Source organism: Sorex araneus, chromosome X (genome assembly GCF_027595985.1).
Source record: "Sorex araneus isolate mSorAra2 chromosome X, mSorAra2.pri, whole genome shotgun sequence".
NCBI classification, from domain to species: Eukaryota; Metazoa; Chordata; class Mammalia; order Eulipotyphla; family Soricidae; genus Sorex; species Sorex araneus.
The window spans coordinates 263,814,202-263,835,607 of NC_073313.1; the positions used below are offsets into that span (position 1 = coordinate 263,814,202).

The window sequence follows — 21,406 nt, forward strand, 5'->3', positions numbered from 1 at the left end:
GGTTGACCAGTTATGTTGCTCCCTTATCAAAGATTAGATGATCATACATTTGGGGTTTTATGTAGGGATATTCAACCCTGTTCCATTGGTCTGTGGCTCTGCCTTTGTTCCAGTACCATGCTGTTTTAATTGCTACTACTTTGTAGTAGAGTTTGAGGTTGAGGAGGGTGATACCACCCATCGTCTTTTTCCCAAGAATTGCTTTAGTGATTCATGGGCATTTATTGTTCCATGTGAATTTTAGGAGTGTTTGATCCATTTCTTTGAAGAATTTCATGAGTATCCTTACAGGGATTGCATTGAATCTGTATAGTGCTTTGGGGAGTATTGCCATTTTAACAATGTTAAGTCTTCCTATCCATGAGCAGGGAATATGTTTCCAATTCCTCGTGTCTTCTTTTATTTTGTGGAGTAGGGTTTTGTAGTTTTCTTTGCAGATATCCTTAACCTCCTTAGGCTGATTCTGAAGTACTTGATTTTCTGGGGCACGATTGTGAATGGGATTTTTTTTTTATGTCACTTTCCTCTGTCTCGCTATTTGTGTATAGGAAGGCCATGGATTTTTGGTTATTGATTTTATAGCCAGCAACTTTACTGTACAAGTCTATTGTTTCTAGGGGTTTCCTGGTAGAGGTTTTAGGATTCTCTAGATATAGCATCATGCCATCTGTGAATAGTGAGAACTTGATTTCTTCCTTTCCTATCTGGATGCCCTTAATGTCTTTTTCTTGCCTAATTGCAATTGCAAGTACTTCCAGTACTATGTTGCTGGATGCCTTTAATATCTTTTTCTTGCCTAATTGCTATTGCAAGTACTTCTAATACTATGTTGAACAGAAGTTTCAGAACAGAAGTGAGAGTGAGCATCCTTGTCTTGTCCCTGATCTTAGAGAGAAGGCCCTTAGTTTTTCTCCATTGAGGATAATGCTTGTCACAGGTTTGTGGTAGATGGCTTTGACTATCTTGAGGAAAGTTCCTTCTAAACTCATTTTGGTAAGAGTTTTCATCATAAATGGGTGTTGGATCTTGTCAAATGCTTTCTCTGCATCTACCGAAATGATCATATGGTTTTTATTTTTACTTTTGTTGATATGATGGATTATGTTGATTGATTTCCGAATGTTAAACCATCCTTGCATCCCCGGGATGGATCACACTTGGTCGTGATGTATGATCTTTTTGATAAGTTGTTGGTTTCTATTTGCTAATATTTTGTTGAGGATCTTCGCATCCGTGTTCATCAGGGATATTGGCTTGTAATTTTCCTTGTTAGTGGTGTCTTTATTTGCTTTTGGTACTAGGGAATTATGTGCTTCATAGAAACTGTTTGGGAGAGTTCCTGTTTCTTCCATTTTCTGGAAAAGCTTGAGGAGACAGGTTCTCTCTAAATGTTTAGAAGAATTCGCTAGTGAAACCATCTGGGCCTGGGCTTTTGTTCTTGGGAAGATGTTTGATTACAATTTCAATTTCCTTGGTATTCATGGATCTATTCAGGTATTCTTGGTTCAGTCTTGGGATATTGTAGGAATCAAAGAATTTATTTGTTTCTTTTAGGTTCTCTTGTTTCCTAGCATACAAACTTTCAAAGTAGTCTCTGGTGATCTTTTGAATTTCATTGGTTTCTGTTGTGATGTTCCCCTTTTCATTTCTGATTCTGTTTATTAGGGTTCTCTCTCTCTCTTTCTTTGTGAGTCTTGCTAGTGGTTTATCAATCTTGTTTATTTTCTCAAAGAACCAGCTCTTTGTTTCATTGATATTTTGAATTGTTTTTTGGGTTTTCATGTCGTTAATTTCTGCTCTAAGTTTTATTATTTCTTTCCTTTGGTCTGGTTTGGGTTCCTTTTGCTGGTCCTTTTCTAAGATATTGAGCTGTGAAGTTAAGCTATCTGTATAGGCCCTTTCTTCCTTCCTGAGGAATGCTTGCAGCGCTATAAATTTTCCCCTCAACACAGCCTTAACTGTGTCCAGGAGGTTCTGGTAGCTTGTGTCTTCATTCTCATTTGTTTCGAGGTATCTCTTGATTTCTTCCTTGATTTTCTTTCCGACCAACTCATTGTTCAACAATGAGTTGTTTAATTTCCAGGTGTTCAATTTGGTGCTCCGTGTCTGTGTGTGATTAGCTTCTATCTTCAGTGCATCGTGGTCTGAAAAGATAGTTGATACAATTTCTATCTTCCCAATTCTATTGAGGTATGTTTTGTGACCCAGCACCTGGTCTATTTTGGAGAATGTTCCGTGTGCACTGGAGAAAAATGTATATTCTTTCTTTTTGGGGTGTAAAGCCCTGTATAGGTCTATTAGCCCTCTCTCTTCCATTTATTCCTTCAGAGTCATTGTTTCCTTGCTGAGTTTTGTTCTTGTCGATCTATCCAGAGATGATAAGGCAGTGTTAAAGTCTACAACTACTATTGTGGTGCTAGCAATGTCCCTCTTAAACTCTGTTAGGAGTTGTTTTAAGTTTTTAGCTGGTCTCTCATTAGGTGAGTATATGTTTAAGAGTGTGATTTCTTCCTGTTGTACATATCCCTTGATGAATAGAAAATGACCTTCACTGTCCCTTTTGATCTCTTTCAACCTGAAATCTATGTTGTCGGACACTAGTATGGCCATCCCAGCTTTTTTGAGGGAGTTGTTTGCTTGCAGGATTGTTTTCCATTCTTTCACTTTGAGCCTGTGCTTGCTCTGAATGTTCAGGTATGTTTCTTGCAGGCAGCAGAAAGTTGGGTTAAGTTTCCGAATCCATTTTGCCACTCTGTGTCTCTTGATTGGTGCATTTAGACCGTTAACATTAGAGAGATAACTGTCATGGGATTTTGTGCCATCTTTCTGTAAGGTTTGTTGTTCTTGTAGGGTTTTTCTTTGTCTTACAGTAGCCCCTTTAGTCCTTTTAAGTTTGGTTTTGAGTCTATGATGTTCCTGAGCTGTTGTTTATCCGTGAAATAGTGTATGGTTCCTTTGAGTTTAAGTGAGAGTTTGGCCAGATAAAGTACTCTTGGTGAGGCGTTCATCTCATTGAGTTTTTTCATTATATCCCACCATTGTCTTTGGCTTGGAGGTTTCCTCTGATAGGTCTGCTGTAAATCTAAGGGGTGCTCCTTTGTATGTGATTTCCTTCTTTGACCTTGCTGCTTGCAGTATTGTGTCTCTATACACAGCATCCATCATTCTGACTATGATATACCTTGGAGTTTTTTTATTGGGGTCCCTTTTAGTTGGCACCCTTTAGGGCTCCTTGGATCTGGATGCCTGCATTCTCCAGCTCTGGGAATTTCTTAGCAATGATGTCTTTAACTGTGGTTTTTTCATTGGGATTAGTTCCCTGTGCTTCTGGTACTCCAGTGATTCTTATGTTGTTCCTCTTCAGGTCATCCCCTAGGACTTTGATTTGCCCTAGAGCCATTTTGAGGTCTTTTGCCATTATTTGTTGTTGCTTGTAAGCTTTCTTCAGCTCATCTTCAAGCTCACTGATTCTGTCTTCAGCTGTAACTATTCTACTGTTGAGGGCTCCTACTGAGTTTTTTATCTCATCTACTGATTCCTTTAGTTGTGTCACTACTGTTCGTAGCTTTGAAATTTCTGCTCTCATTTCTTCCTGTATTTTCTTGGTGGTCCGTTCCAATGCTTCGTTCATATCCTCCCTTAATTTATTGGATGTCTGTTCCATGGTTGCTTTGAGTTCGTTGACCATCTTCACGATTTCCTCTCTGAATTCTTTATCTGAGAGGAGGTTGTACTTGTGGGTAGTCCCTGTTGAGGCTTCTGAGATCTTTTCTTCATTTTGTCCTGGTGGTGAGGATTTTTGCTGTTTCTTCATGTTGTTATGGGACTATAGAGGTGGAACCTTCTCTATCCCTATTCCCTCATGCTGCAAGAGGGGATTCTGGATGAGCTAAGTCGATGGTGGTAGCCTATTTCCCCTTCTAGAATAGTTCCTTATTCTCAAGGCGCTCTTCCTACTTTATGTAGGACCTCTAGTGAAGACTTGAGAGCTATGATCTCTTTATGAAGGGCTTTGTGCAGCTTTTTGTGTTCACTGACAGTTTTTGTGAAATTAGGATAGGCTAATGGACTGTTGGCAGATAGTGATTGAGATGGCCAGGGTGTTCTTCAAAGAAATAGGATATACAGATTGCGACCTAAGCGCACATTGCAGGGAAGGGGGAAAAATGACTGTAGCCGCATTAGCTGCCGCCTTCCACAGGAGGCCACGCCCCTTCGAGGCCACGCCCCCTGAGGTAGAGGACACGCCCCACTAACCTATTGGAGAAGCTGGGCAGAAACCAAGGTGGTGCAGGACAGCCTGGCTGGGGGAACAGGGGGTTCTGGGCGGCTTCGGAAGCCCCAGCCGGGAGGGGCCAGCGTTAGAGTTCCTTCAGGCTGGGCAGATGGGGCTGGGGGTGTAAGTTCCTTTCTTGATCTTGCTGTTTTCAATATTCTCTTTCTACTTTTACATTTTGTCATTTTGAGTACAATATATTTTGAGTCCATTTTTGCTGGGACTAAGAAAATCCTCAACTATGAATTTTTTTCTTTTTCTCTTCCTTCCTTCCTTCCTTCCTTCCTTCCTTCCTTCCTTCCTTCCTTCCTTCCTTCCTTCTTTCCTTTCGACTGAAGCGGTCATCGAAGCCCTAGCCAAACAGAGCATTCAACCTCAGTATATCAAAATCCTCCGTGAGCTGTATTGTGAATTCACCACCAGGATTTCACCATTCTACAAGGAGAGGGGTGCAGCAGGGTGATACCATTTTACCAAAACTCTTCAGTGCCACCCTCGAGAACATCATGCGATGACTGGAATGGAAAGGAATGGGAGTGAAGATAGACGGTCGGCAATTACACCACCTCCACTTCACCGATGACATCGTTCTCATAACGCCAAACATTAGCTAAGTGGCACAGATGCTGGCTGACTTCCACCACGAGTGTGGAAAGGTCAGATTGCAGCTGAATCTCAACAAGATGATGCTCATGAAAACCAAAATAGTCCCTGAAGCTCCATTTGCTCTCAATGGAACGAACATCTCCTAATGCGGCAGCTATATGTACCTGGGTCAATAAATCAACATGAGGAACCACTTGGCACCAGAACTGCGCAGGAGGAAGAGAGCATCGTGGAACGCCTTCAAGAGTGTCGAAGAAGTGGTTAAGAGGACAAAGAACCTCTGACTCCGGGCACATCTTTTAGATTCCACCATTCTTTCTGTAGTAACATATGCCTCAGAAACCTGGGCCCTACACAAACAGGATGAGAACGCTATTTGGGTATCCCAAAGAGGAATCGAAAGAGCTATGCTAGGAGTATCACGTCTCACTCAAGTGAGAGAAGAAATCCGGAGTTCTGAGCTCCATCGATGGTCAAGAATCAGGGATGCTGTCTTGTTTGCCAAAGCATCAAAAATCAGATGGGCTGGTCATGTAATTCGATTCAGAGACGATTGTTGGACTAGAGCTGTTACCGACTGGATTCCACAGGACGTCAGAAGACCGCGTGGCCACCTACGAACTAGATGGTCAGATTTCTTCGTCAAATCCCTGAATGAACAGTTTGAGGCTCTTTCTGCTCCTGGAGCAAGCAGATATCATTGGGCTGCACAAGCACATGACAGGGACAAATGGAAACGTTACTGGCGCCTGCTCGAGCAAATCAAAGATCAACAGGACGACAAGTGATACAAGTGATATTTTGGATTTTTCCTTCTTGAGTCCATTTTTGCTGGACTCAAGAAAATCCTTGAGGACTATGAAAATCCTCAACTATGAATTTTTTTCTTTTTCTCTTCCTTCCTTCCTTCCTTCCTTCCTTCCTTCCTTCCTTCCTTCCTTCCTTCCTTCCTTCCTTCCTTCCTTCCTTTTTTGATTTTGTGGCCAAACCCAGTGATGCTCAGAAGTTACTTCTGGCTCTGTGTACTCAGGAATCACTGCTGGTGGTGTCCAGGGGACCTATGGGATGCCAGGATTGAACCTGAGACAGCTGTGTGCAAGGCAAACGACTCCCCCACTGTATTGTCTCTCTGGCCCTCAAATCTGGAAATTCTTATCAATGATTTCTTAAATTGTTTCTACATCACATTTGCCTTCCTATTCTTCAGGAACTCTAATAATTCTTATTTGCTCTTCTTGAACTCATTCCACAGTTTTCTGGCATGCTGTTCATTTCTTTACAGACTAATATCCACCCTTTGTTGTTTCTTAGCAGTTTCCTCCTCACCTTAAAATTCTTTGATCTTTTGCTCAGCTGCTGTTAATCTGCCATTCAGCACATCTCCTGAGTCTTTTATATATATATATATATATATATATATATATACATATATATACACACAAATATATGTATGTATATCACTGTCATCCCGTTGTTCATCGATTTGCTTGAGCGGGCACCAGTAACACCTCCATTGTGAGACTTGTTACTGTTTTTGCCATGTTGAATATGCCACGGGCAGCTTGCCAGGCTTTGCCATGCGGGCGAGATACTCTTAGTATCTTGCTGGGCTCTCCAAGAGGTACGGAGGAATCAAACCTGGGTCGGCCCTGTGCAAGTCAAATGCCCTACCTGCTGTGCTATCACTCCAGTTCTTTTTATATTATATATACATTATATATATTACCTACCATGCTCTTTCTCACATTTCTGACTGTAGTAGGTTTTTTATTATTATTATTTCAATCCTTATATTTTCTTGTGCTTTGCTGACTATCTGTGTCATTGTTTCTTGGAGCTCGTTGAACATCCTCATCATCATCATCACATTGCTGAAGACCCTGTCTGAGGATTTATGGTGTTGGTTATGTCTTCAGTAATGTTGTTTTCATTTACTGAGCTTAGTGGGATTTTACTTGCCTTCCACCATTGATTTTCTAGTGTTTTTGCTGTGTTAGTGTAAATGGATTTTTCTCTTTCTTATCTATCCCTTGTCACCAGATAACAGGGAGCAGTGTGTCATTTGTTATGTAGATCAGTTGTGTGGCTCTCCAGGAGCTGTGGTGTGGGCCCATTTATATGGCACTGGGCAGGTGTGGAGGCTGTTGGGATCTGGCCAGAAGGTCAGGGCTCTGCCTCCTGCTCTAGATTAGCCCGTGCTGTCAGTTAGAGGCAGCCTCAGAGAGAGGGAGTGAGAGAGAGAGAGAGAAAGAGAGAGAGAGAGAGAGAAGTGTTCAAGAGAGAACATAGGCTTCTCCGGAGCAGAAAAAGCAGAGGATGGCTGGCTCTCGGGAGAAGGTTATGCACTCCTTCTCCAAATCATCTTGGCCTGGAGTTTTCTGCATACATGATAGTGAATCAGGGCATTTCACAGGGAAAGTTTGGAGCCCACTGTTTTCATTCCTCTGTTTATTCTACTTTGGTTTTGTATGAATTAATTTTTTTTTGACAAAAATACATATCAGTTTCACGAAGGTATTTTTACTGTGATCTTGATTAAGACAGAATGGAATAAACTTTTTAACTCATGAAGTCTATCTTACCCTCCAAGCTTTATTCAACTTTATCTTTGCTTATTGTTTCTATGTCATATCTTTGCTTTCTACTTAACATTTTTTTTTTTTTTGCTTTTTTTTTTTTTTTTTTTTGGGTCACACCTGGCGATGCACAGGGGCCACTCCTGGCTCTGCACTCAGGAATCACCCCTGGCCGTGCTCAGGGGACCATATGGGATGCTGGGATTTGAACCCGGGTCGGCCGCGTGCAAGGCAAACGCCCTACCTGCTGTGCTATCTCTCCAGCCCCCTCTACTTAACATTTTTTATCATATGTACATATATAGGTAGATAGGTTTTTTGTAGTCTTTCTTTGCTTATAAACTATTACACCTTCATAAGTTTCCCAGAATAGTTTTGCTTGCTTTTGAGTCATCGAAAGCTGTTGTTGGCTCTAGAAACCACTTCTGGGGAATGTATGCAACACTGAGCTCTAACCGGGGCCACTCTCTCAAGGCCAGGGCCTTATCCTCTGTACTATCCCTCCTGCCCCAGAATAGGTTGTTGTTGTTTTAATTTTATTTGCATAAAGTTGTTCACAATAGTTGTTTACAGTCTACATTTCAACACCAATCTTACCACCATTACACCTTCCCACCACCATTATTTCGAATTTTACCACCAGCACCCAAGCTTTTCCTATAGGCAGATGCTAAATAATTTATTTTGTGTTGATTTTTATGCATAGTATGAGATGTCATGTGACTGCGCACTTCTAGAATTCTAGGATTTAAAAAAAATTGGATGCATGCATCTCTGTGGCATGCTACTGTCTTCCAAGACTTATTTGTGAGTGTCTGAATCAAGCATTAATGCGCTTAAATGGCGCCCAGAGACAGTTCATGGGTGTGACTGCCAGGAAACCAGAAGGGCTGGGGAGATGGGGGGAGGTCGCCCATCCCTGACTCCATTAAGCCTGGAGTGTTCAGTCACTGGTCCCGCATACCTGGTTTTTTAGCACACTCATTCTCATGCATCGGCAGCTCAGGACGAGCCTGTGAAGGTCAGCTGTGAGCATGGCGGCAGTTGGGTTCTGGAGGTTTCCGGCTGCCGGGGTTCACTGGGGCAGGTGGAGAGACACACTGCCCCCCTCCAGAGTGCCCTGGTAAAATCAGGCCGGCACGGGATGGGGAGACTTCTCTGCAGCGTGCTGCTCTCCTCTGAGATTCATCTGTGAGCCTCTGAGTCATGGCCATCAGTGCACTTTGATCTCTTTCGAGGTGTATTTATGGGTCTCTGAAGCAGGCCGATAAATGAGCTTGTAGAGCTGAGCTGTAGGTGTTTTGTGAGCGTGGCTCCCACATACCTAACTTCTGGCCATTTAATTTCTCGGTAAACTTTGTCCCAAGTTGTTGGGGTCCGGCCAGAGACACAGAGGCAATTTTGGGGTATCAGGAAGCCTGAAGGCACCATCAGGCTGCTGATGCAGTTGCCCCGCAGGTACAGGTTGACCTGCTTGGTGGCACCGTACCCTTTTGTGTGTGTGTGTGTGTGTGTGTGTGTGTGTGTGTGTGTGTGTTTTGAAGTAGCATTGCGCTCCAAAGGCTGTAATATTTAGGTGTTTCTGGTTGAGAAGCAGCGTGTGCACCCTCCCTTCCACATCTCAGAACCTTATTAATAGTTTTCTCCTGGTGTCCTTCCTTCCTAGCATACTCTCAGAAAACCAGGACCCCGACAGGATATCTGACTGGATAGACAGATTAAAACACTTGTTCAAAACAAAGAAGATGGAAATTGCATATGCCATCAAGACGACATTTCCTTTCCTTGAAACTCTCCGCGACAATGAACTCATCACCAATGACTTTTATGAAGTGAGTGAAGATTTCTGTGCCATGATACGCTTCTGCTGGCTCCAGTCTAGGTTTTGCTTTGATATCCTGGACCCAAAAGTCAGGTCACCGCTAGCCAGCTGAGGAGTCTCTTATAGTGGGGATAGGCTGCGGGGGTGGGGGGGCCTTTTCAAGTATTGTTCAGAGTGTGAAGGTTTAAGTGTTCGGTCAAAGGAGAGGAAGCGCTGGCTCCATCTGAGATAGCCCTGCGTTGGGGTCCCATGGTCCCAGTGTACTTGAGGCGAATAGCTCTGGAGATTGGCTGAGTCTGAGGTGTGTGCCCCAAAGCCATACTATCAGGCGTCATTTCTACAGTCTACAGCTGGTTGTTCCATCCATGAATCATTTCTTCAAGGATTTCAGATACCATTGCATTAACCAGGAATTAGAAGGACTTTCTAATATTTGAGTTAATTGGGAAGAGATGTTTTCTCTACTTCCCCAGTTCTTTCCCGCCACCCCCCCCCACCAACCCCTACCCTAGGTTCAAATTTGTGCTTTTTTTTATCAACGTTGTTGAAATGACATAGATTCAAGTTTTCTTTTGGCCTCAATCTTACGAAGGGGGCTGGGGTGGCAGGGGCAGGGAGGTGAAGACCAATGTCATCGCACTTCCCTGAGTCTCTGCAGGAAGACCCCATCAGCTGACCCGGCAGAGGTCGTGATGGGGGAGGGGCAATTCTTGGCCAACTGCTTCTGCCGTTCAATGTCAGGACCCAAGTACATCATTGCTCAGGGCCTGAATTTCCAGCGGGAATGACCCAACAGGGCGTGGTGGTCTCCAGGTCCGAGTCCAGGGGTGCTTGGGCGAGCATGTGGTGCTGGGGGCTGAACTTAGGTTAGCCACATGCAAGGCACACATGACAGAGACAGACACGCTTAACCCCTCTACTCCCTCCCCAGCCCAAACACCCGGGCCTTTAAGGACTCTGTGTTTACCTTTGAGCCCACTGTTTTCTCCACAGTTCTTCTTTTTCGTCACATGTAATGTAAATGTAGGTAACGAAATAGATTCACAGTGGGTATTTTTTTTTAGCAATTTTATTATAGATAAGAACTTGAAGATACATGTTTTTGTACAAAGATTACCGAGTGGTCGTTTAAAATGTGGCCATAAATACTTGCCATAGAACTACCATATTTTTAACAAAACACTTCATTATGAAAGAATTCTCTGTTGGTTGGAAGTTACAAGTACGGGGCAGGTGGGCGAAGGGTGGTTAGGATAGAGAGGGGGCCAGTGTGACAATAATAGTTAGAAATTATCACTCTGGACAAGAACTGAGTGTTGAAAGCAGGTAGAGTGGTAGCACTGTAGCACTGTCCTCCTGTTGTTCATCGTTTTGCTCGAGTGGGCACCAGTAGCGTCTCCACTGTGAGACTTGTTACTGTTTTTGGCATATCGGATACGCCACAGGGAGTTTGCCAGGCTCTGATGTGTGGTCGAGATACTCTCGGTAACTTGCCGGGCTCTCCGAGAGGAATGAAGGAATCGAACCTGGGTTGGCCATGTGCAAGGCAAATGCCCTACCTGCTGTGCTATCACTCTGGTTTCTTTTCAGATTGTATGAATCTTTCAGGTAGAGTAGTTTACATGATAATCTTTCGGCATCTGTGTTGCAAGCCATAAGGCCCCGAGAGAGAGACAGAGACAGAGACAGAGACAGAGACAGAGACAGACAGACAGAGTGAAAGGGACAAAGAGAGAGAAGAAAAGTGCCTGCCATAGAGGCAGGCAGGTGATGGGGGAGGGGGGTAAATTGGGAACGTTGGTAGGAAACATGCTCTGGTGACGGAATGGGTGTTGGAATGTTGTATGACTGAAACCAGTCCTAAACAATTTTTAGCTGTGTATCTCACTGTGATTCAGTTAAAGAAGGAAAGGAAGGAAGGAAGAATTCTCTGTCACATTTTTAAGGCGGGTAATTTTAAGGAGGAGAGATTCGTTATCCAGAGGAATACATAGAAATTCTGTCCCTTGACCTGAGAAGACCTCTACACGGAGGCCGTCAGGGGACACTAACAAACAATTATTTTCTTGAGCTTGTCTGCAAAGTACGCATCTGCATTTCTGTCCTCTCCCATCAATGTGTTTCTTTAAGAAACTTAAGCATAACGAAGAGGTCGGGGTCCCTGTACCTAGAGTGGTGTACGATACTCTGCAAGCCGTGGAGCAGCACTTGGACCCGCAGCATCTGAACATAGTGTTCAGTGACTTCCACCGGAAACAGTATCCCAAGTTAGAGCTGACTTATGAAGCCTTCAAAGAAGGTAATGAGCTTCATTTCCTCCTTTTTTGCTGTCCAGGGTCTATTTGTTTCGACACGTATGTGATGACTTCCCAGCCAGTGCCCACACAGCACTGGTAGCCGGGGTAGCAGTGAGCAAAACACATGTTCTGGGCAGAGCCAGGGGTAAGCAACAGACACCAGCATGTATGGTCACAGAACAGAACCAACACCCCCCCCAAAAAAAGCTATTGCTCTGCCAGGGCCTATATTTGGTGCTATCTAAAACTAAGAAGTTTTTCCTTGACTTTTTCCTGAAATGACATCATTTCTATTTCTTTTTTTTTCTTTTTGGGTCACACCCAGTGATGCTCAGGGGTTCCTCCTGGCTCTACACTCAGGAATTACTCCAGGCGGTACTGGGGGAACCTCTGGGATGTCAGGGATCGAACCTGGGTCAGCCACATTCAAGGCAAATGCCCTACCCGCTGTGCTATCACTCCACCCCTCATTTTTATTTCTTAGTTGTACTCAATTAAGAGAATATTTATGTGGGGCTGGAGCGATAGCACAGCGGGTAGGGCATTTGCCTTGCATGCGGCCAACCCGGGTTTAATCCCAGCATCCCGCCAGGAGTGATCCTTGAGCACAGGCCCCGAAGTGAGCCTGAACATCACTGGGTGTGGCCCCAAAGTGGCCCTCTATGGTCCCCTGAGTTCAGCCAGAAGTGATTGCCGAGCAGAGGCAGGCGTGAGCCCTGAGCATCACCAGGTGTGGCTGGGGAGCGTGGGGGTAAGAGTCAGAAATGGGCTGGAGCAATAGCACAGTGGGTAGGGCGTTTGCCTTGCACGCAGCCAACCCGGGTTCGATTCCCAGCATCCCATATGGTCCCCTGAGCACTGCCAGGAGTGATTCCTGAGTGCAGAGCCAGGAGTAACCCCTGTGCATTGCCGGGTGTGACCCAAAAAGAAAAAAAAAAAGAATACTTATGTGTGTGAATTTATGTGTATGTGTATATCCTATATATATGCTTCTGTGACTATATATTCATATATATAAATGTATAATTTTTAATTGCCTAAAGTAATTTTTAATGAAAAAGTCTTTATCCTTTACTCTTTTATGTGTTAACTTTTTATTGAAGCACCATCATTTACAGTAATATTAAAGTGATTATTTTATAGCTGCGAGCCCTCCCCAGTGATTCCCGAGCCCCCCCAGCATTGTCCCAAGGTCCCATCCCCCTCCACGCTCAGCTCCGGGTTCAGCCTCAATATGGCTCAGGGCTTGTTCCTTTGGGAATTGTCTACTCTTTTCTTTGCATCTAAAATACTTTCCAGGGGGCTGGGGCGATAGCACAGTGGGTAGGGCATTTGCTTACACGCGGCCGACCCGGGTTCTAATCCCAGTATCCCATATGGTCCCCTGAGCACCACCAGGAGTAATTCCTGAGTGCAGAGCCAGGAGTAACCCCTGTGCATCGCCGGGTGTGACCCAAAAACCAAAAAAATAAAAAATAAAAAAAAATACTTTCCAGTGGAACACAGTTGGCCCCAGTGAAGATGTTCTACTCTGGGATCAAGTAACCTCCGGGAGGCGGGTGTTTGTACCCTGCTTCCTTGGCCTTTTATGGGGGGTCGGAGGGCTTGGGCCCTATTGTTCTTCTTGGATTTTTCCCTCAGTTTTGCCAGGATGCATCAGACTCTTGGGGTGCCAAAGCCTGCAAGGTTCCCGAACTCCCATCCACCAAGCCCCTGGTCCCCCACCAAGTCCGAGAGGCCTCCTGCCCCAGGAGGGCTGCTGCAGCCCCTCCACCTGCACCCCGCTCCCCTGCAGAGACCCGGCCTGAGGCCTGTGGGCTTGTGTTTTCCTCATATATCTTTGGCACCGCCTCCATGCAGGGCCCTGGGCTGGGGTCCTGACCCCACTGCTTGGCACTCCTAGGGGGTCTCCTGGTCCTGGGTTCTCAGATCACCTCCAGTGTGGTGTGCTCCCCTGCTTGGGACATCAAGGGTCCTTCATTTTTCTGAAACCGGCTCCCTGGAAGGCCTGTCCAGCTCCTGGTCCTGTCCCTTGGCGGGTCCCCCCAGTCTAGCATCCCTTTACAGAGCCTGGGCTGGGGGCCGGAGCGATAGCGCAGCAGGGAGGGCGTTTGCCTTGCACGCAGCCGGCCCGGATTCAATCCCCGGAATCCCGTAGGGTCCCCCAAGCACTGCCAGGGGTAATTCCTGAGCGCAGAAATAGGAGTAACCTCTGAGCATCGCTGGGTGTGACCCACAAAGCATTAATCAATCAATCAATCAATCAAGAGGCTGGGCTTGCTCCCAGGTGCAGAGGCCCTCCGAGGCTGAAGCCCCTCCCTGGGGAACCCCTTCTGCACCACTTCCCTTGAGCCTGGCTCCTCACCTTCCCATTGCTCCTTTGAGTGAGCCTGTTTGGGTAGGGGGCGCAGGAACCCCACCTTGGACAATCTCTGTTCTGCCCCACTGTTGGCAACCCATGCCCCCCTCAGGGTTCTCGGGGGAGCTTACCAGGAGGGTGGGGACCCTCTGAGCTGAATGGTTGCATTGTAGCTCCTGAGAGGACTGAGCTGGTCTCGATGCAGGTCTAACCACCTTCTCTCCGCAGTGTTCTCGATGATCCCCTGCGTGCAAGACGGCATCGGGCAAGATGCACTGGAAGGGTCTGTCGGCCCTCTCAGCCTGGAGCAAGGTGACTGCTCCCCAGGGGTGCTCGGCCTCTCAGAGGAAAGCAACAAAGAGGTCCCGAGAGAAGATAGTGTATCGGGAAGAACATTGGAGAGCTGAGGAGAAGGGGGTGGGTGGGTGGGCTCGTCAGAGAGTTTAACTCTGACAACTCCCCCCCCCCCCCGCCAAACCCAGGAATGGGATCCCCGTAGTCCGTCCAGCAGACTAAGGGGATTGGCCTCCTGCGTTACTGTGACTCAGAACATTCCCTTGGGGGCAGAGAGTAGGGAGCAGTGCAGATCAGAGACCCGAGGGTGCCGAGAGACACCCTCGGTGGGGCTGAGAGACCCACGTTCCCCGGGATGTGGCCAGGAGTCTGGCCATCCTAGCAGAGACTAGAGGGCACCTAGGGAGGTGGAGAGAAAGAGAAGGGAGGTGGGGATGAGGACAGAGGAGAAAGGGCTGGGGACCCCGCTGAACACCCGTTCTTAAGGCCCACTGCAGGGATGTACCCTCTGGCACCTCTAGGCGGCCCCCTCAGCCAGCCCAAATCCTTTCAACCCGGTGTGAAGTATGGGGGGGGGGGGTGGTGAGGGCAGTGGCAGGGGGCGAGGGGGAGTGAGGGGGCCCCACCTGGGGGTTGGGGGCTGCCTGCTAGAGTCAGGGGGACCTCCCACGTTTCGGCATTCTCTGTCCTCTCCGGCACCTGGAGAAACCTTCCCTCCCTGCCTTAGGATAAAGGGATGATGGCAGGTGACCCGGCTCATCTTCAGTGTCTGAAACAAACCAGTGCTCCTCCCGCCCTCTCTTCCAGGAATTGGTGAAGAGTTGCAGGAATGCCTGATATCAGCCTCGCAGAACGCTGAGAGTCCTGATGGTCTGTGCTAGGCTCCCCTCTGGGACGTGTTTGCTGTGGGGGGCAGTGGGGAGGGGTGGCTGCCCTGCTGATCCCTCAGGAGTCTCCGTCTTCGTGCCTGCGTTGTCTCCAGGCTCAGGGACTGGAGGGCAGCGTCTTGTCCCCCGATGCGTGGGACCGAGGCTGTTCACGCTTGCCATCCCGGCGGGCGGGGCTTGCCCACGTGCCGTCCTCACAGTTCTCAGCTTTGTCTCTTGAACCCCACTGTTGCTTGGGAGCCTTGCCCAGTGTGGCCAGTGCTGCTGCCGGGGTCTTGGGATGTGGTGAGGCTTCCCCACAAGCTCTCACCCATCATCCCTGGGCCAGGGGTCCAAAGCAGCTTTTAAATACCAGGCATACCTCCAGTAACCCCTTTGGTCTGTTGGCAACCAGGAACTGCTGTTTCCATCTGTTGGCTTTTTAAAAGTTCAGGATGCTCTGAGTAATGATAGTAGGAGATTCATTAAAAAATATTTTTTAAAAGATTTTTTTTAAAAGCTCAATGATAGGAATAGAGTTCTCATACGATCCAGTGATCCAGCAATACCACTTCTTGGCATCTATCCCCAAACTCAAACACATTAATTGCAAAGAACATATGCACACATATGTTTATCATCGCCTGTAGCACAACAGCCAAGATATGGAAACAACTTAAACACTCAGCTACAGAGGAATGGATCCAGAAGCTGTTGTCTATAGACACAATGGAATATTATGCAGCCCTCCAAAAAGAACAAAATCATGCAACTTGCAACAATATGGATGGAACTAGAGGATAGCATGTTGAGTGAAGTCAGTCAGAAGGAAAGGGACTGATACAGAATGATCTCTCTCATATGTGGGACTTAAAGGTATACAGCAAAGGTCCACAGGCAATACAATGGGAGAACTGATCCACACAATTAAGTTGTGGATACAGGGAAGGGAGGGGTCCTTGGGGGCCTTGAAAGAGGGTATCCACTGATGATGGATGAGGTGTTGGAATTATATTCCTGAAAAACTATTGTTAATAGCATTGTAAACTCAAGTTTCAATCAAAAATTTTTAAAAACTAAATTATAAATGATTTAATTTTCTGAGCAGTCAATGCTTCCCAGAGAGTGAGACAGGTAAGAATTTATTAACTTCTACTATCTCCCAGAGACAATATAGCATCCCCATTTCTCAAGAGGAAAGAATCAGCCTAGAGAGTTTGGTTGTTTGTGCCAAGACCACCCAGCCCTGAATTAGAATTGACCTGGCAGTAAAGAATGCTGGAGCAGGAATTTGGGTTGCCCACACACCAATTCCAAGTTTGCTCTGTGATCTTGCAGAAGTTCCTCCCCTCTCTGTCCCTCAGATGTGTCATTTAATGGAATTGACAATAAAACCTACAAGGCAGAATGTTGGATTTTCAATGAGTTATTTCATGGGAAGCATTTACAGCCAAACCTAATCCCTCATTGGTGTTCATTACTTTTGATATTATCATTACATTTCATTCTCATCATTTTTTTAATCCAGTGCCAGAGTCAACACTTTCTTTTGCTTTGTTTTTTATTTCTCCTTTTAAATTTTAAAAACCTTTTGTATTGATTGAGGTTCTGTGATTTACAATACTGTTTATGATAGGTTTTCATGCATACAGTTTCCAAAACCACAGCCTCCACCAGGGTCCACTCCCCTCAACTCCCCTCACCTCACCCCGTCCCGTACCCTGGTAAGCTCAGTTGAGCCAGAGCGTTTAACCATTTCAGTAAATGCTGTGTTTCCCTCCACCCACATCCATTGTGGATTGATGGATTCCTCAGACAGGAGAAGCAGTGTTAAAGCAATACTTGATCACTATTTCTCTTAATGATGAGGGAAGAGAAACAGGCCCACAGGATGCCTTTTCTTACGACACCCAACTCTACACTAGATTTTACATCTTCTTTCCATAACTCTCTTACACATAAGTAACAAAGAACAGTCTCTGGAAACATTTGGCATAGTGGAAAACTCTTACTCCGATATAGCTGCCAGTTGGAATGTGTTTCTTAAGGAGGGACGTTTTAAAGTGATATGTTTTAAAAACACAATGTCAGTAAATCATGTTTACTCCAAACATTAACTTTCAGAAAGTTCTTTTTAAAACATGCATGAATCCATCATTTTGGCAATTCATCTACTAGTGCCACATCTACTGATATGTGCAGAAAGGGAGTTTATGTGCAGAGATATATGCAGAGGGTTCAGTGTATGTATGCATACATGCGTGTGCACCCGAGCACACACACACACACACACACACACACACACACACACACACACACACACATACTTGCAGGGCATGGGAAAACAAGACAGTGAAGTTCTTTGCTTCGTAATTTGCAATGTGGCCCAGGGATTACCCGACCTGGAAATTGAATCCCAGTTCATGTCATATTAAGGGCAGGTGAATTTATAGAGAAAATTTTTCATCTGCAACCCCAGTGTCACACAGCCTGTGTAGTGAGACCCCCAGAATTTGACCCTTCAGTCTTGCAGGGTTATGCACGGGCCAAGAGAGGGCTGTGTCTCATGGGCACGCCTGCCCCCAGGATGCAGCTTCATGGACACCGTCGATGGGGTACCTGGGTGGGGTACAAAATACACCCCCAAGCTCCAGCTTTGCATTAACAGACAATTTTTTTAGATGACTCAAGTTTGGGTGTTTCATTAAAATTTTATTGATTCGCCACTAGTTGGCTGGACTAAGTAAACTTCAGTAGTTCTGCTACATGTTAAAAAATAATTCTCGGGGCTGGAGTGATAGCACAGCATGTAGGGCGTTTGCCTTGCATGCAGTCGACCCGGGTTCGAATCCCAGCATCCCATATGGTCCCTTGAGCACTGCCAGAAATAATTCCTGAGTGCATGAGCCAGGAATGACTCCTGTGCATTGCCAGGTGTGACCCAAAAAGAAAAAAAAAAAGATTCTCTATGTGCATAGAGAATTACTTGTAATTCGTACCAAAGAAAGTACTTTGACAAAAATGACACTGAGTGAGAAAAAACATCCAGTTGCACTGGAAAATGTTTTGTACCTAAACAGGATTGAGGTTGGTGGGAAAGGGCAGGGCCAGATGGACAGACAGCAGACGTTCCCTGTGGGTGCAGAGGACATATGCTGGCCTGGGCTGTCCACCCTGGGACACTTGCCTTCCCTCCTGCTCTTCTCCACCCTCCATCTCTGACCGTTGGATTCTGCAGACTTTCTTGCTCATGCTCTTGGCTGCTGGCTCCTTGTGGGGTCCTAAGGGTGGGGGGGTAATAATGAGAGACTGGAGAGCAGAGCAGAAAAGTGGGGTTTGCCCCCTTTGCCGTCTCCTGCAGCAGTTCCGTCCGTGGCTGCATGTTCATGTGACTCGGCTCCCTACCGCAGGGGGTGGCCATGGTCCAGCTTCCAGCCATGCAGTGACCCTGCCTCGGGACTCCGCATGCTGCCCTCTTCCCGCGCCCTATGCTATTCTATCCCCCCTTCTCAGCTTGTCCAACACCCTGTGTTAATGTCCCTCTGCTTCAAAGCTCAACATGGTTTGTATTTTGCTGTTGGACCTTGATTGATGGGGGCAAAACCCAAATCTCTACGAATCAAATCACGGTTTAGGTGCAACCGTACATGCAAACGGCATCACAGTGCACCCTTTGGACGCAGAAGAGGCAGCTGCAACGTGGAAAGGCCTAGCCGGTGGGGAGAGAGGTGTGCTGGAAAGTGAACAAGCCAGTCGTCATTGTGCCAAAGAGCCCGACCCAGCAGGTGAGACAGACTGGGCTTACTATACATGGAGGAGATGAGGAACCCTACCTAGACGTGGCAAAGAAGGGAGTACAGTATGCTCTAAGGAGGCATCTATTAGGGGCTGGAGCGATAGCACAGCGGGTAGGGCGTTTGCCTTGCATGCGGCCGATCCAGGTTTGAATCCCAGCATCCCATATGGTCCTCTGAGCACCGCCAGGGGTGATTCCTGAGTGCAGAGCCAGGAGGAATCCCTGTGCATTGCTGGGTGTGACCCAAAAAGCAAAAAAAAAAAAAAAAGAGCCATCTGTTAACAGAGAGAGGGGAAATCACACTGATACATAAGAATCGGGGTGGAGCTTGAAGTATTGATTTTGTTTTGTTTGGGGGCTATTCTGGCAGTGCTCAGGGCTTACTCCTGGTTCTGCACTCAGGGGTTGCTCCTGGCAGGCTTGGGGGACCAGATGGAGTGCCAGGGCTAGAACCTGGGTCTCGTGCAAGGTAAACGCCCTCCCCGCTGTACATGGCTCCAGCTTGAAGTTTGAGGTACTGATGGGAGACACCTGGAGGAAAACAGCGAGACAGTGGGTGAAAGGTTGCAGAAACTTCTGGTTGAAACTCGGAAGCAAAAGTCAAAAGAGAGGAAAAGGGCCGTCCGAGTCAGTGAAGCCCTTTCCGGGACGGGGATGGCCGTCTAGACAGAGGTTCTCAATGAAAACACAAGAGGGGAAGCCTTGGAGAGGGGCTGGGAAATGCAGACAGGGTCAGGATGCTCTGTTGGATCTTTTCACTGTCAGGGTTCCGCAAAGGTGCCCTCCAGGTGAACGATGAAGAGGCAGGAACAAAGACACCCAACGCATTGTCCGGTGCAAAGCAAAGTGAATTCTTACTTAGACGGGGTATCCCCCAGATTAGTTCCATATCTCTTGCTCAGGAAGGGCAGGCCGGGACCGCCCCCAGGGACTTACTTTCCAGACCTTCCATTCCCTCTGAAAGCAAAAGTTTCCCTCTGTCCTCCCATTCCGACCCTCTCCCTCTCCCACGAGACCGTCCAAGACTTACCCCATGCTGCCATCCATGCCGTTCGCAGAGCCTGGGGCATAGACTCCAGCTGCTCGGAACAGATGTGGGGTAGAAGCTGAGCTCTCCAATAGAGGAGTGACCATGGGAGGAGGCTCCAGGGAAAGGGGGTGAGGGAAAGTTGGGCTGGTGGGCACCAAATGAAGCACAGAGCTGGGCTGAAGTGGGTAGTACAGCGGGTAGGGCATTTGCCTTGCACTCGGCCAACCCGGGTTCGATTCCCAGCATCCCATATGATCCCTCAAGTACCACCAGGAGTGATTTCCTGAGTGCAGAGCCAGGAGTAACCCCTGAGCTTCGCCAGGGGTGACCCAATAGAGCAAAAAAAACAAAAACAAAACTTGGACCGGGGCAATAGTACAGGTGGGGAATTTGCCTTGTACACAGACTTGAGTTCGATTCCCAGCATCCCATAGGGTCCCCTGAGCACCGCCAGGAGTAATTCCTGAGTGCAGAGCCAGGAGTCACCCATGTGCATCACCAAATATGACTCAAAAAAAAAAATCCCAAAAAAGAAGCACAGAGCAAGTGATAGAGAATTCAGGTACATTATAGGCAACACAAGCATGTGCCTTGCTAGAGGGGGAAAAGCACCAAAAACATGGAAACCATACGTGCTGCTGCTGGCCAATACACAAATAAGGCACAATTTAATTTATGTAAATTTCTGAGCTACTAAAGATCCTGACTCTGAATGACAAGTATCAAGGTGATGAGTAATCAGAGTAAAATTAGTGGGGACATTATAGAGTGATTTCCGGGCTGTGAACACTTTTTTCACTATTTGACCAAAGTGGCGTTCACCCCTAGGTGCTTATATTTGCTAATTCAGCATTTTAAAGTTTTTATTGATTGATTGATTGATTGATTGATTTTTGCTTTTTGGGTCACATCTGGCGATGCTTGGGGTTACTTCTGGCTCTGCACTCAGGAATTTCTCCTGGTGGTGCTCAGGGGACCATATGGGATGTTGGGAATCAAACCCAGGTCGACCTTGTGCAAGGCAACCGCCCTACCTGCTGTGCTATCGCTCCGGCCCCCTAATTTGGTGTTCCTAATTTACACATTTTTCTTTAGACTATAATTGTCACTTTGATTTTTGATAAGGCAAAAATATCATTATCAAAGATTCAAGAGATAAGCTTCACTCCCTTCCCCACAATATGCCAGGGGGAAGCGCGTATTGGGTTATTGAGCGGCTGAGGCGTCCACTCCTTTTTGGGGAAATAAAATTATTTTCTTTATTTCCGACCTGGGTTCGATTCCTCCACCCCTCTCAGAGAGCCCGGCAAGCTACTGAGAGTATCCCGCCCGCACAGCAGAGCCTGGCAAGCTCCCCATGGCGTATTCGATATGCCAAAAACAGTAACAACAAGTCTCACAATGGAGACGTTACTGGTGCCCACCCGAGCAAATCGATGAACAATGGGATGACAGTGCAACATTGATACAGTGATTATAATTTT

At 46.6% G+C, this 21,406-nt stretch overlaps 1 protein-coding gene across 1 annotated transcript in view; it reads left to right on the forward strand.

The window, feature by feature from the left end:
- The window catches only part of LOC101546556 (nuclear autoantigen Sp-100), a 73,580-nt gene that overhangs the window by 12,886 nt on the left and 39,288 nt on the right, over window positions 1-21,406 (forward strand). The window contains exons 2-6 of the mRNA XM_055123558.1: window positions 9,125-9,290; window positions 11,411-11,579; window positions 14,165-14,248; window positions 15,038-15,100; window positions 18,732-18,881. Coding sequence (XP_054979533.1) covers window positions 9,125-9,290; window positions 11,411-11,579; window positions 14,165-14,248; window positions 15,038-15,100; window positions 18,732-18,881 — 632 coding nt within the window. The remainder of the gene's footprint in view (window positions 1-9,124; window positions 9,291-11,410; window positions 11,580-14,164; window positions 14,249-15,037; window positions 15,101-18,731; window positions 18,882-21,406) is intronic.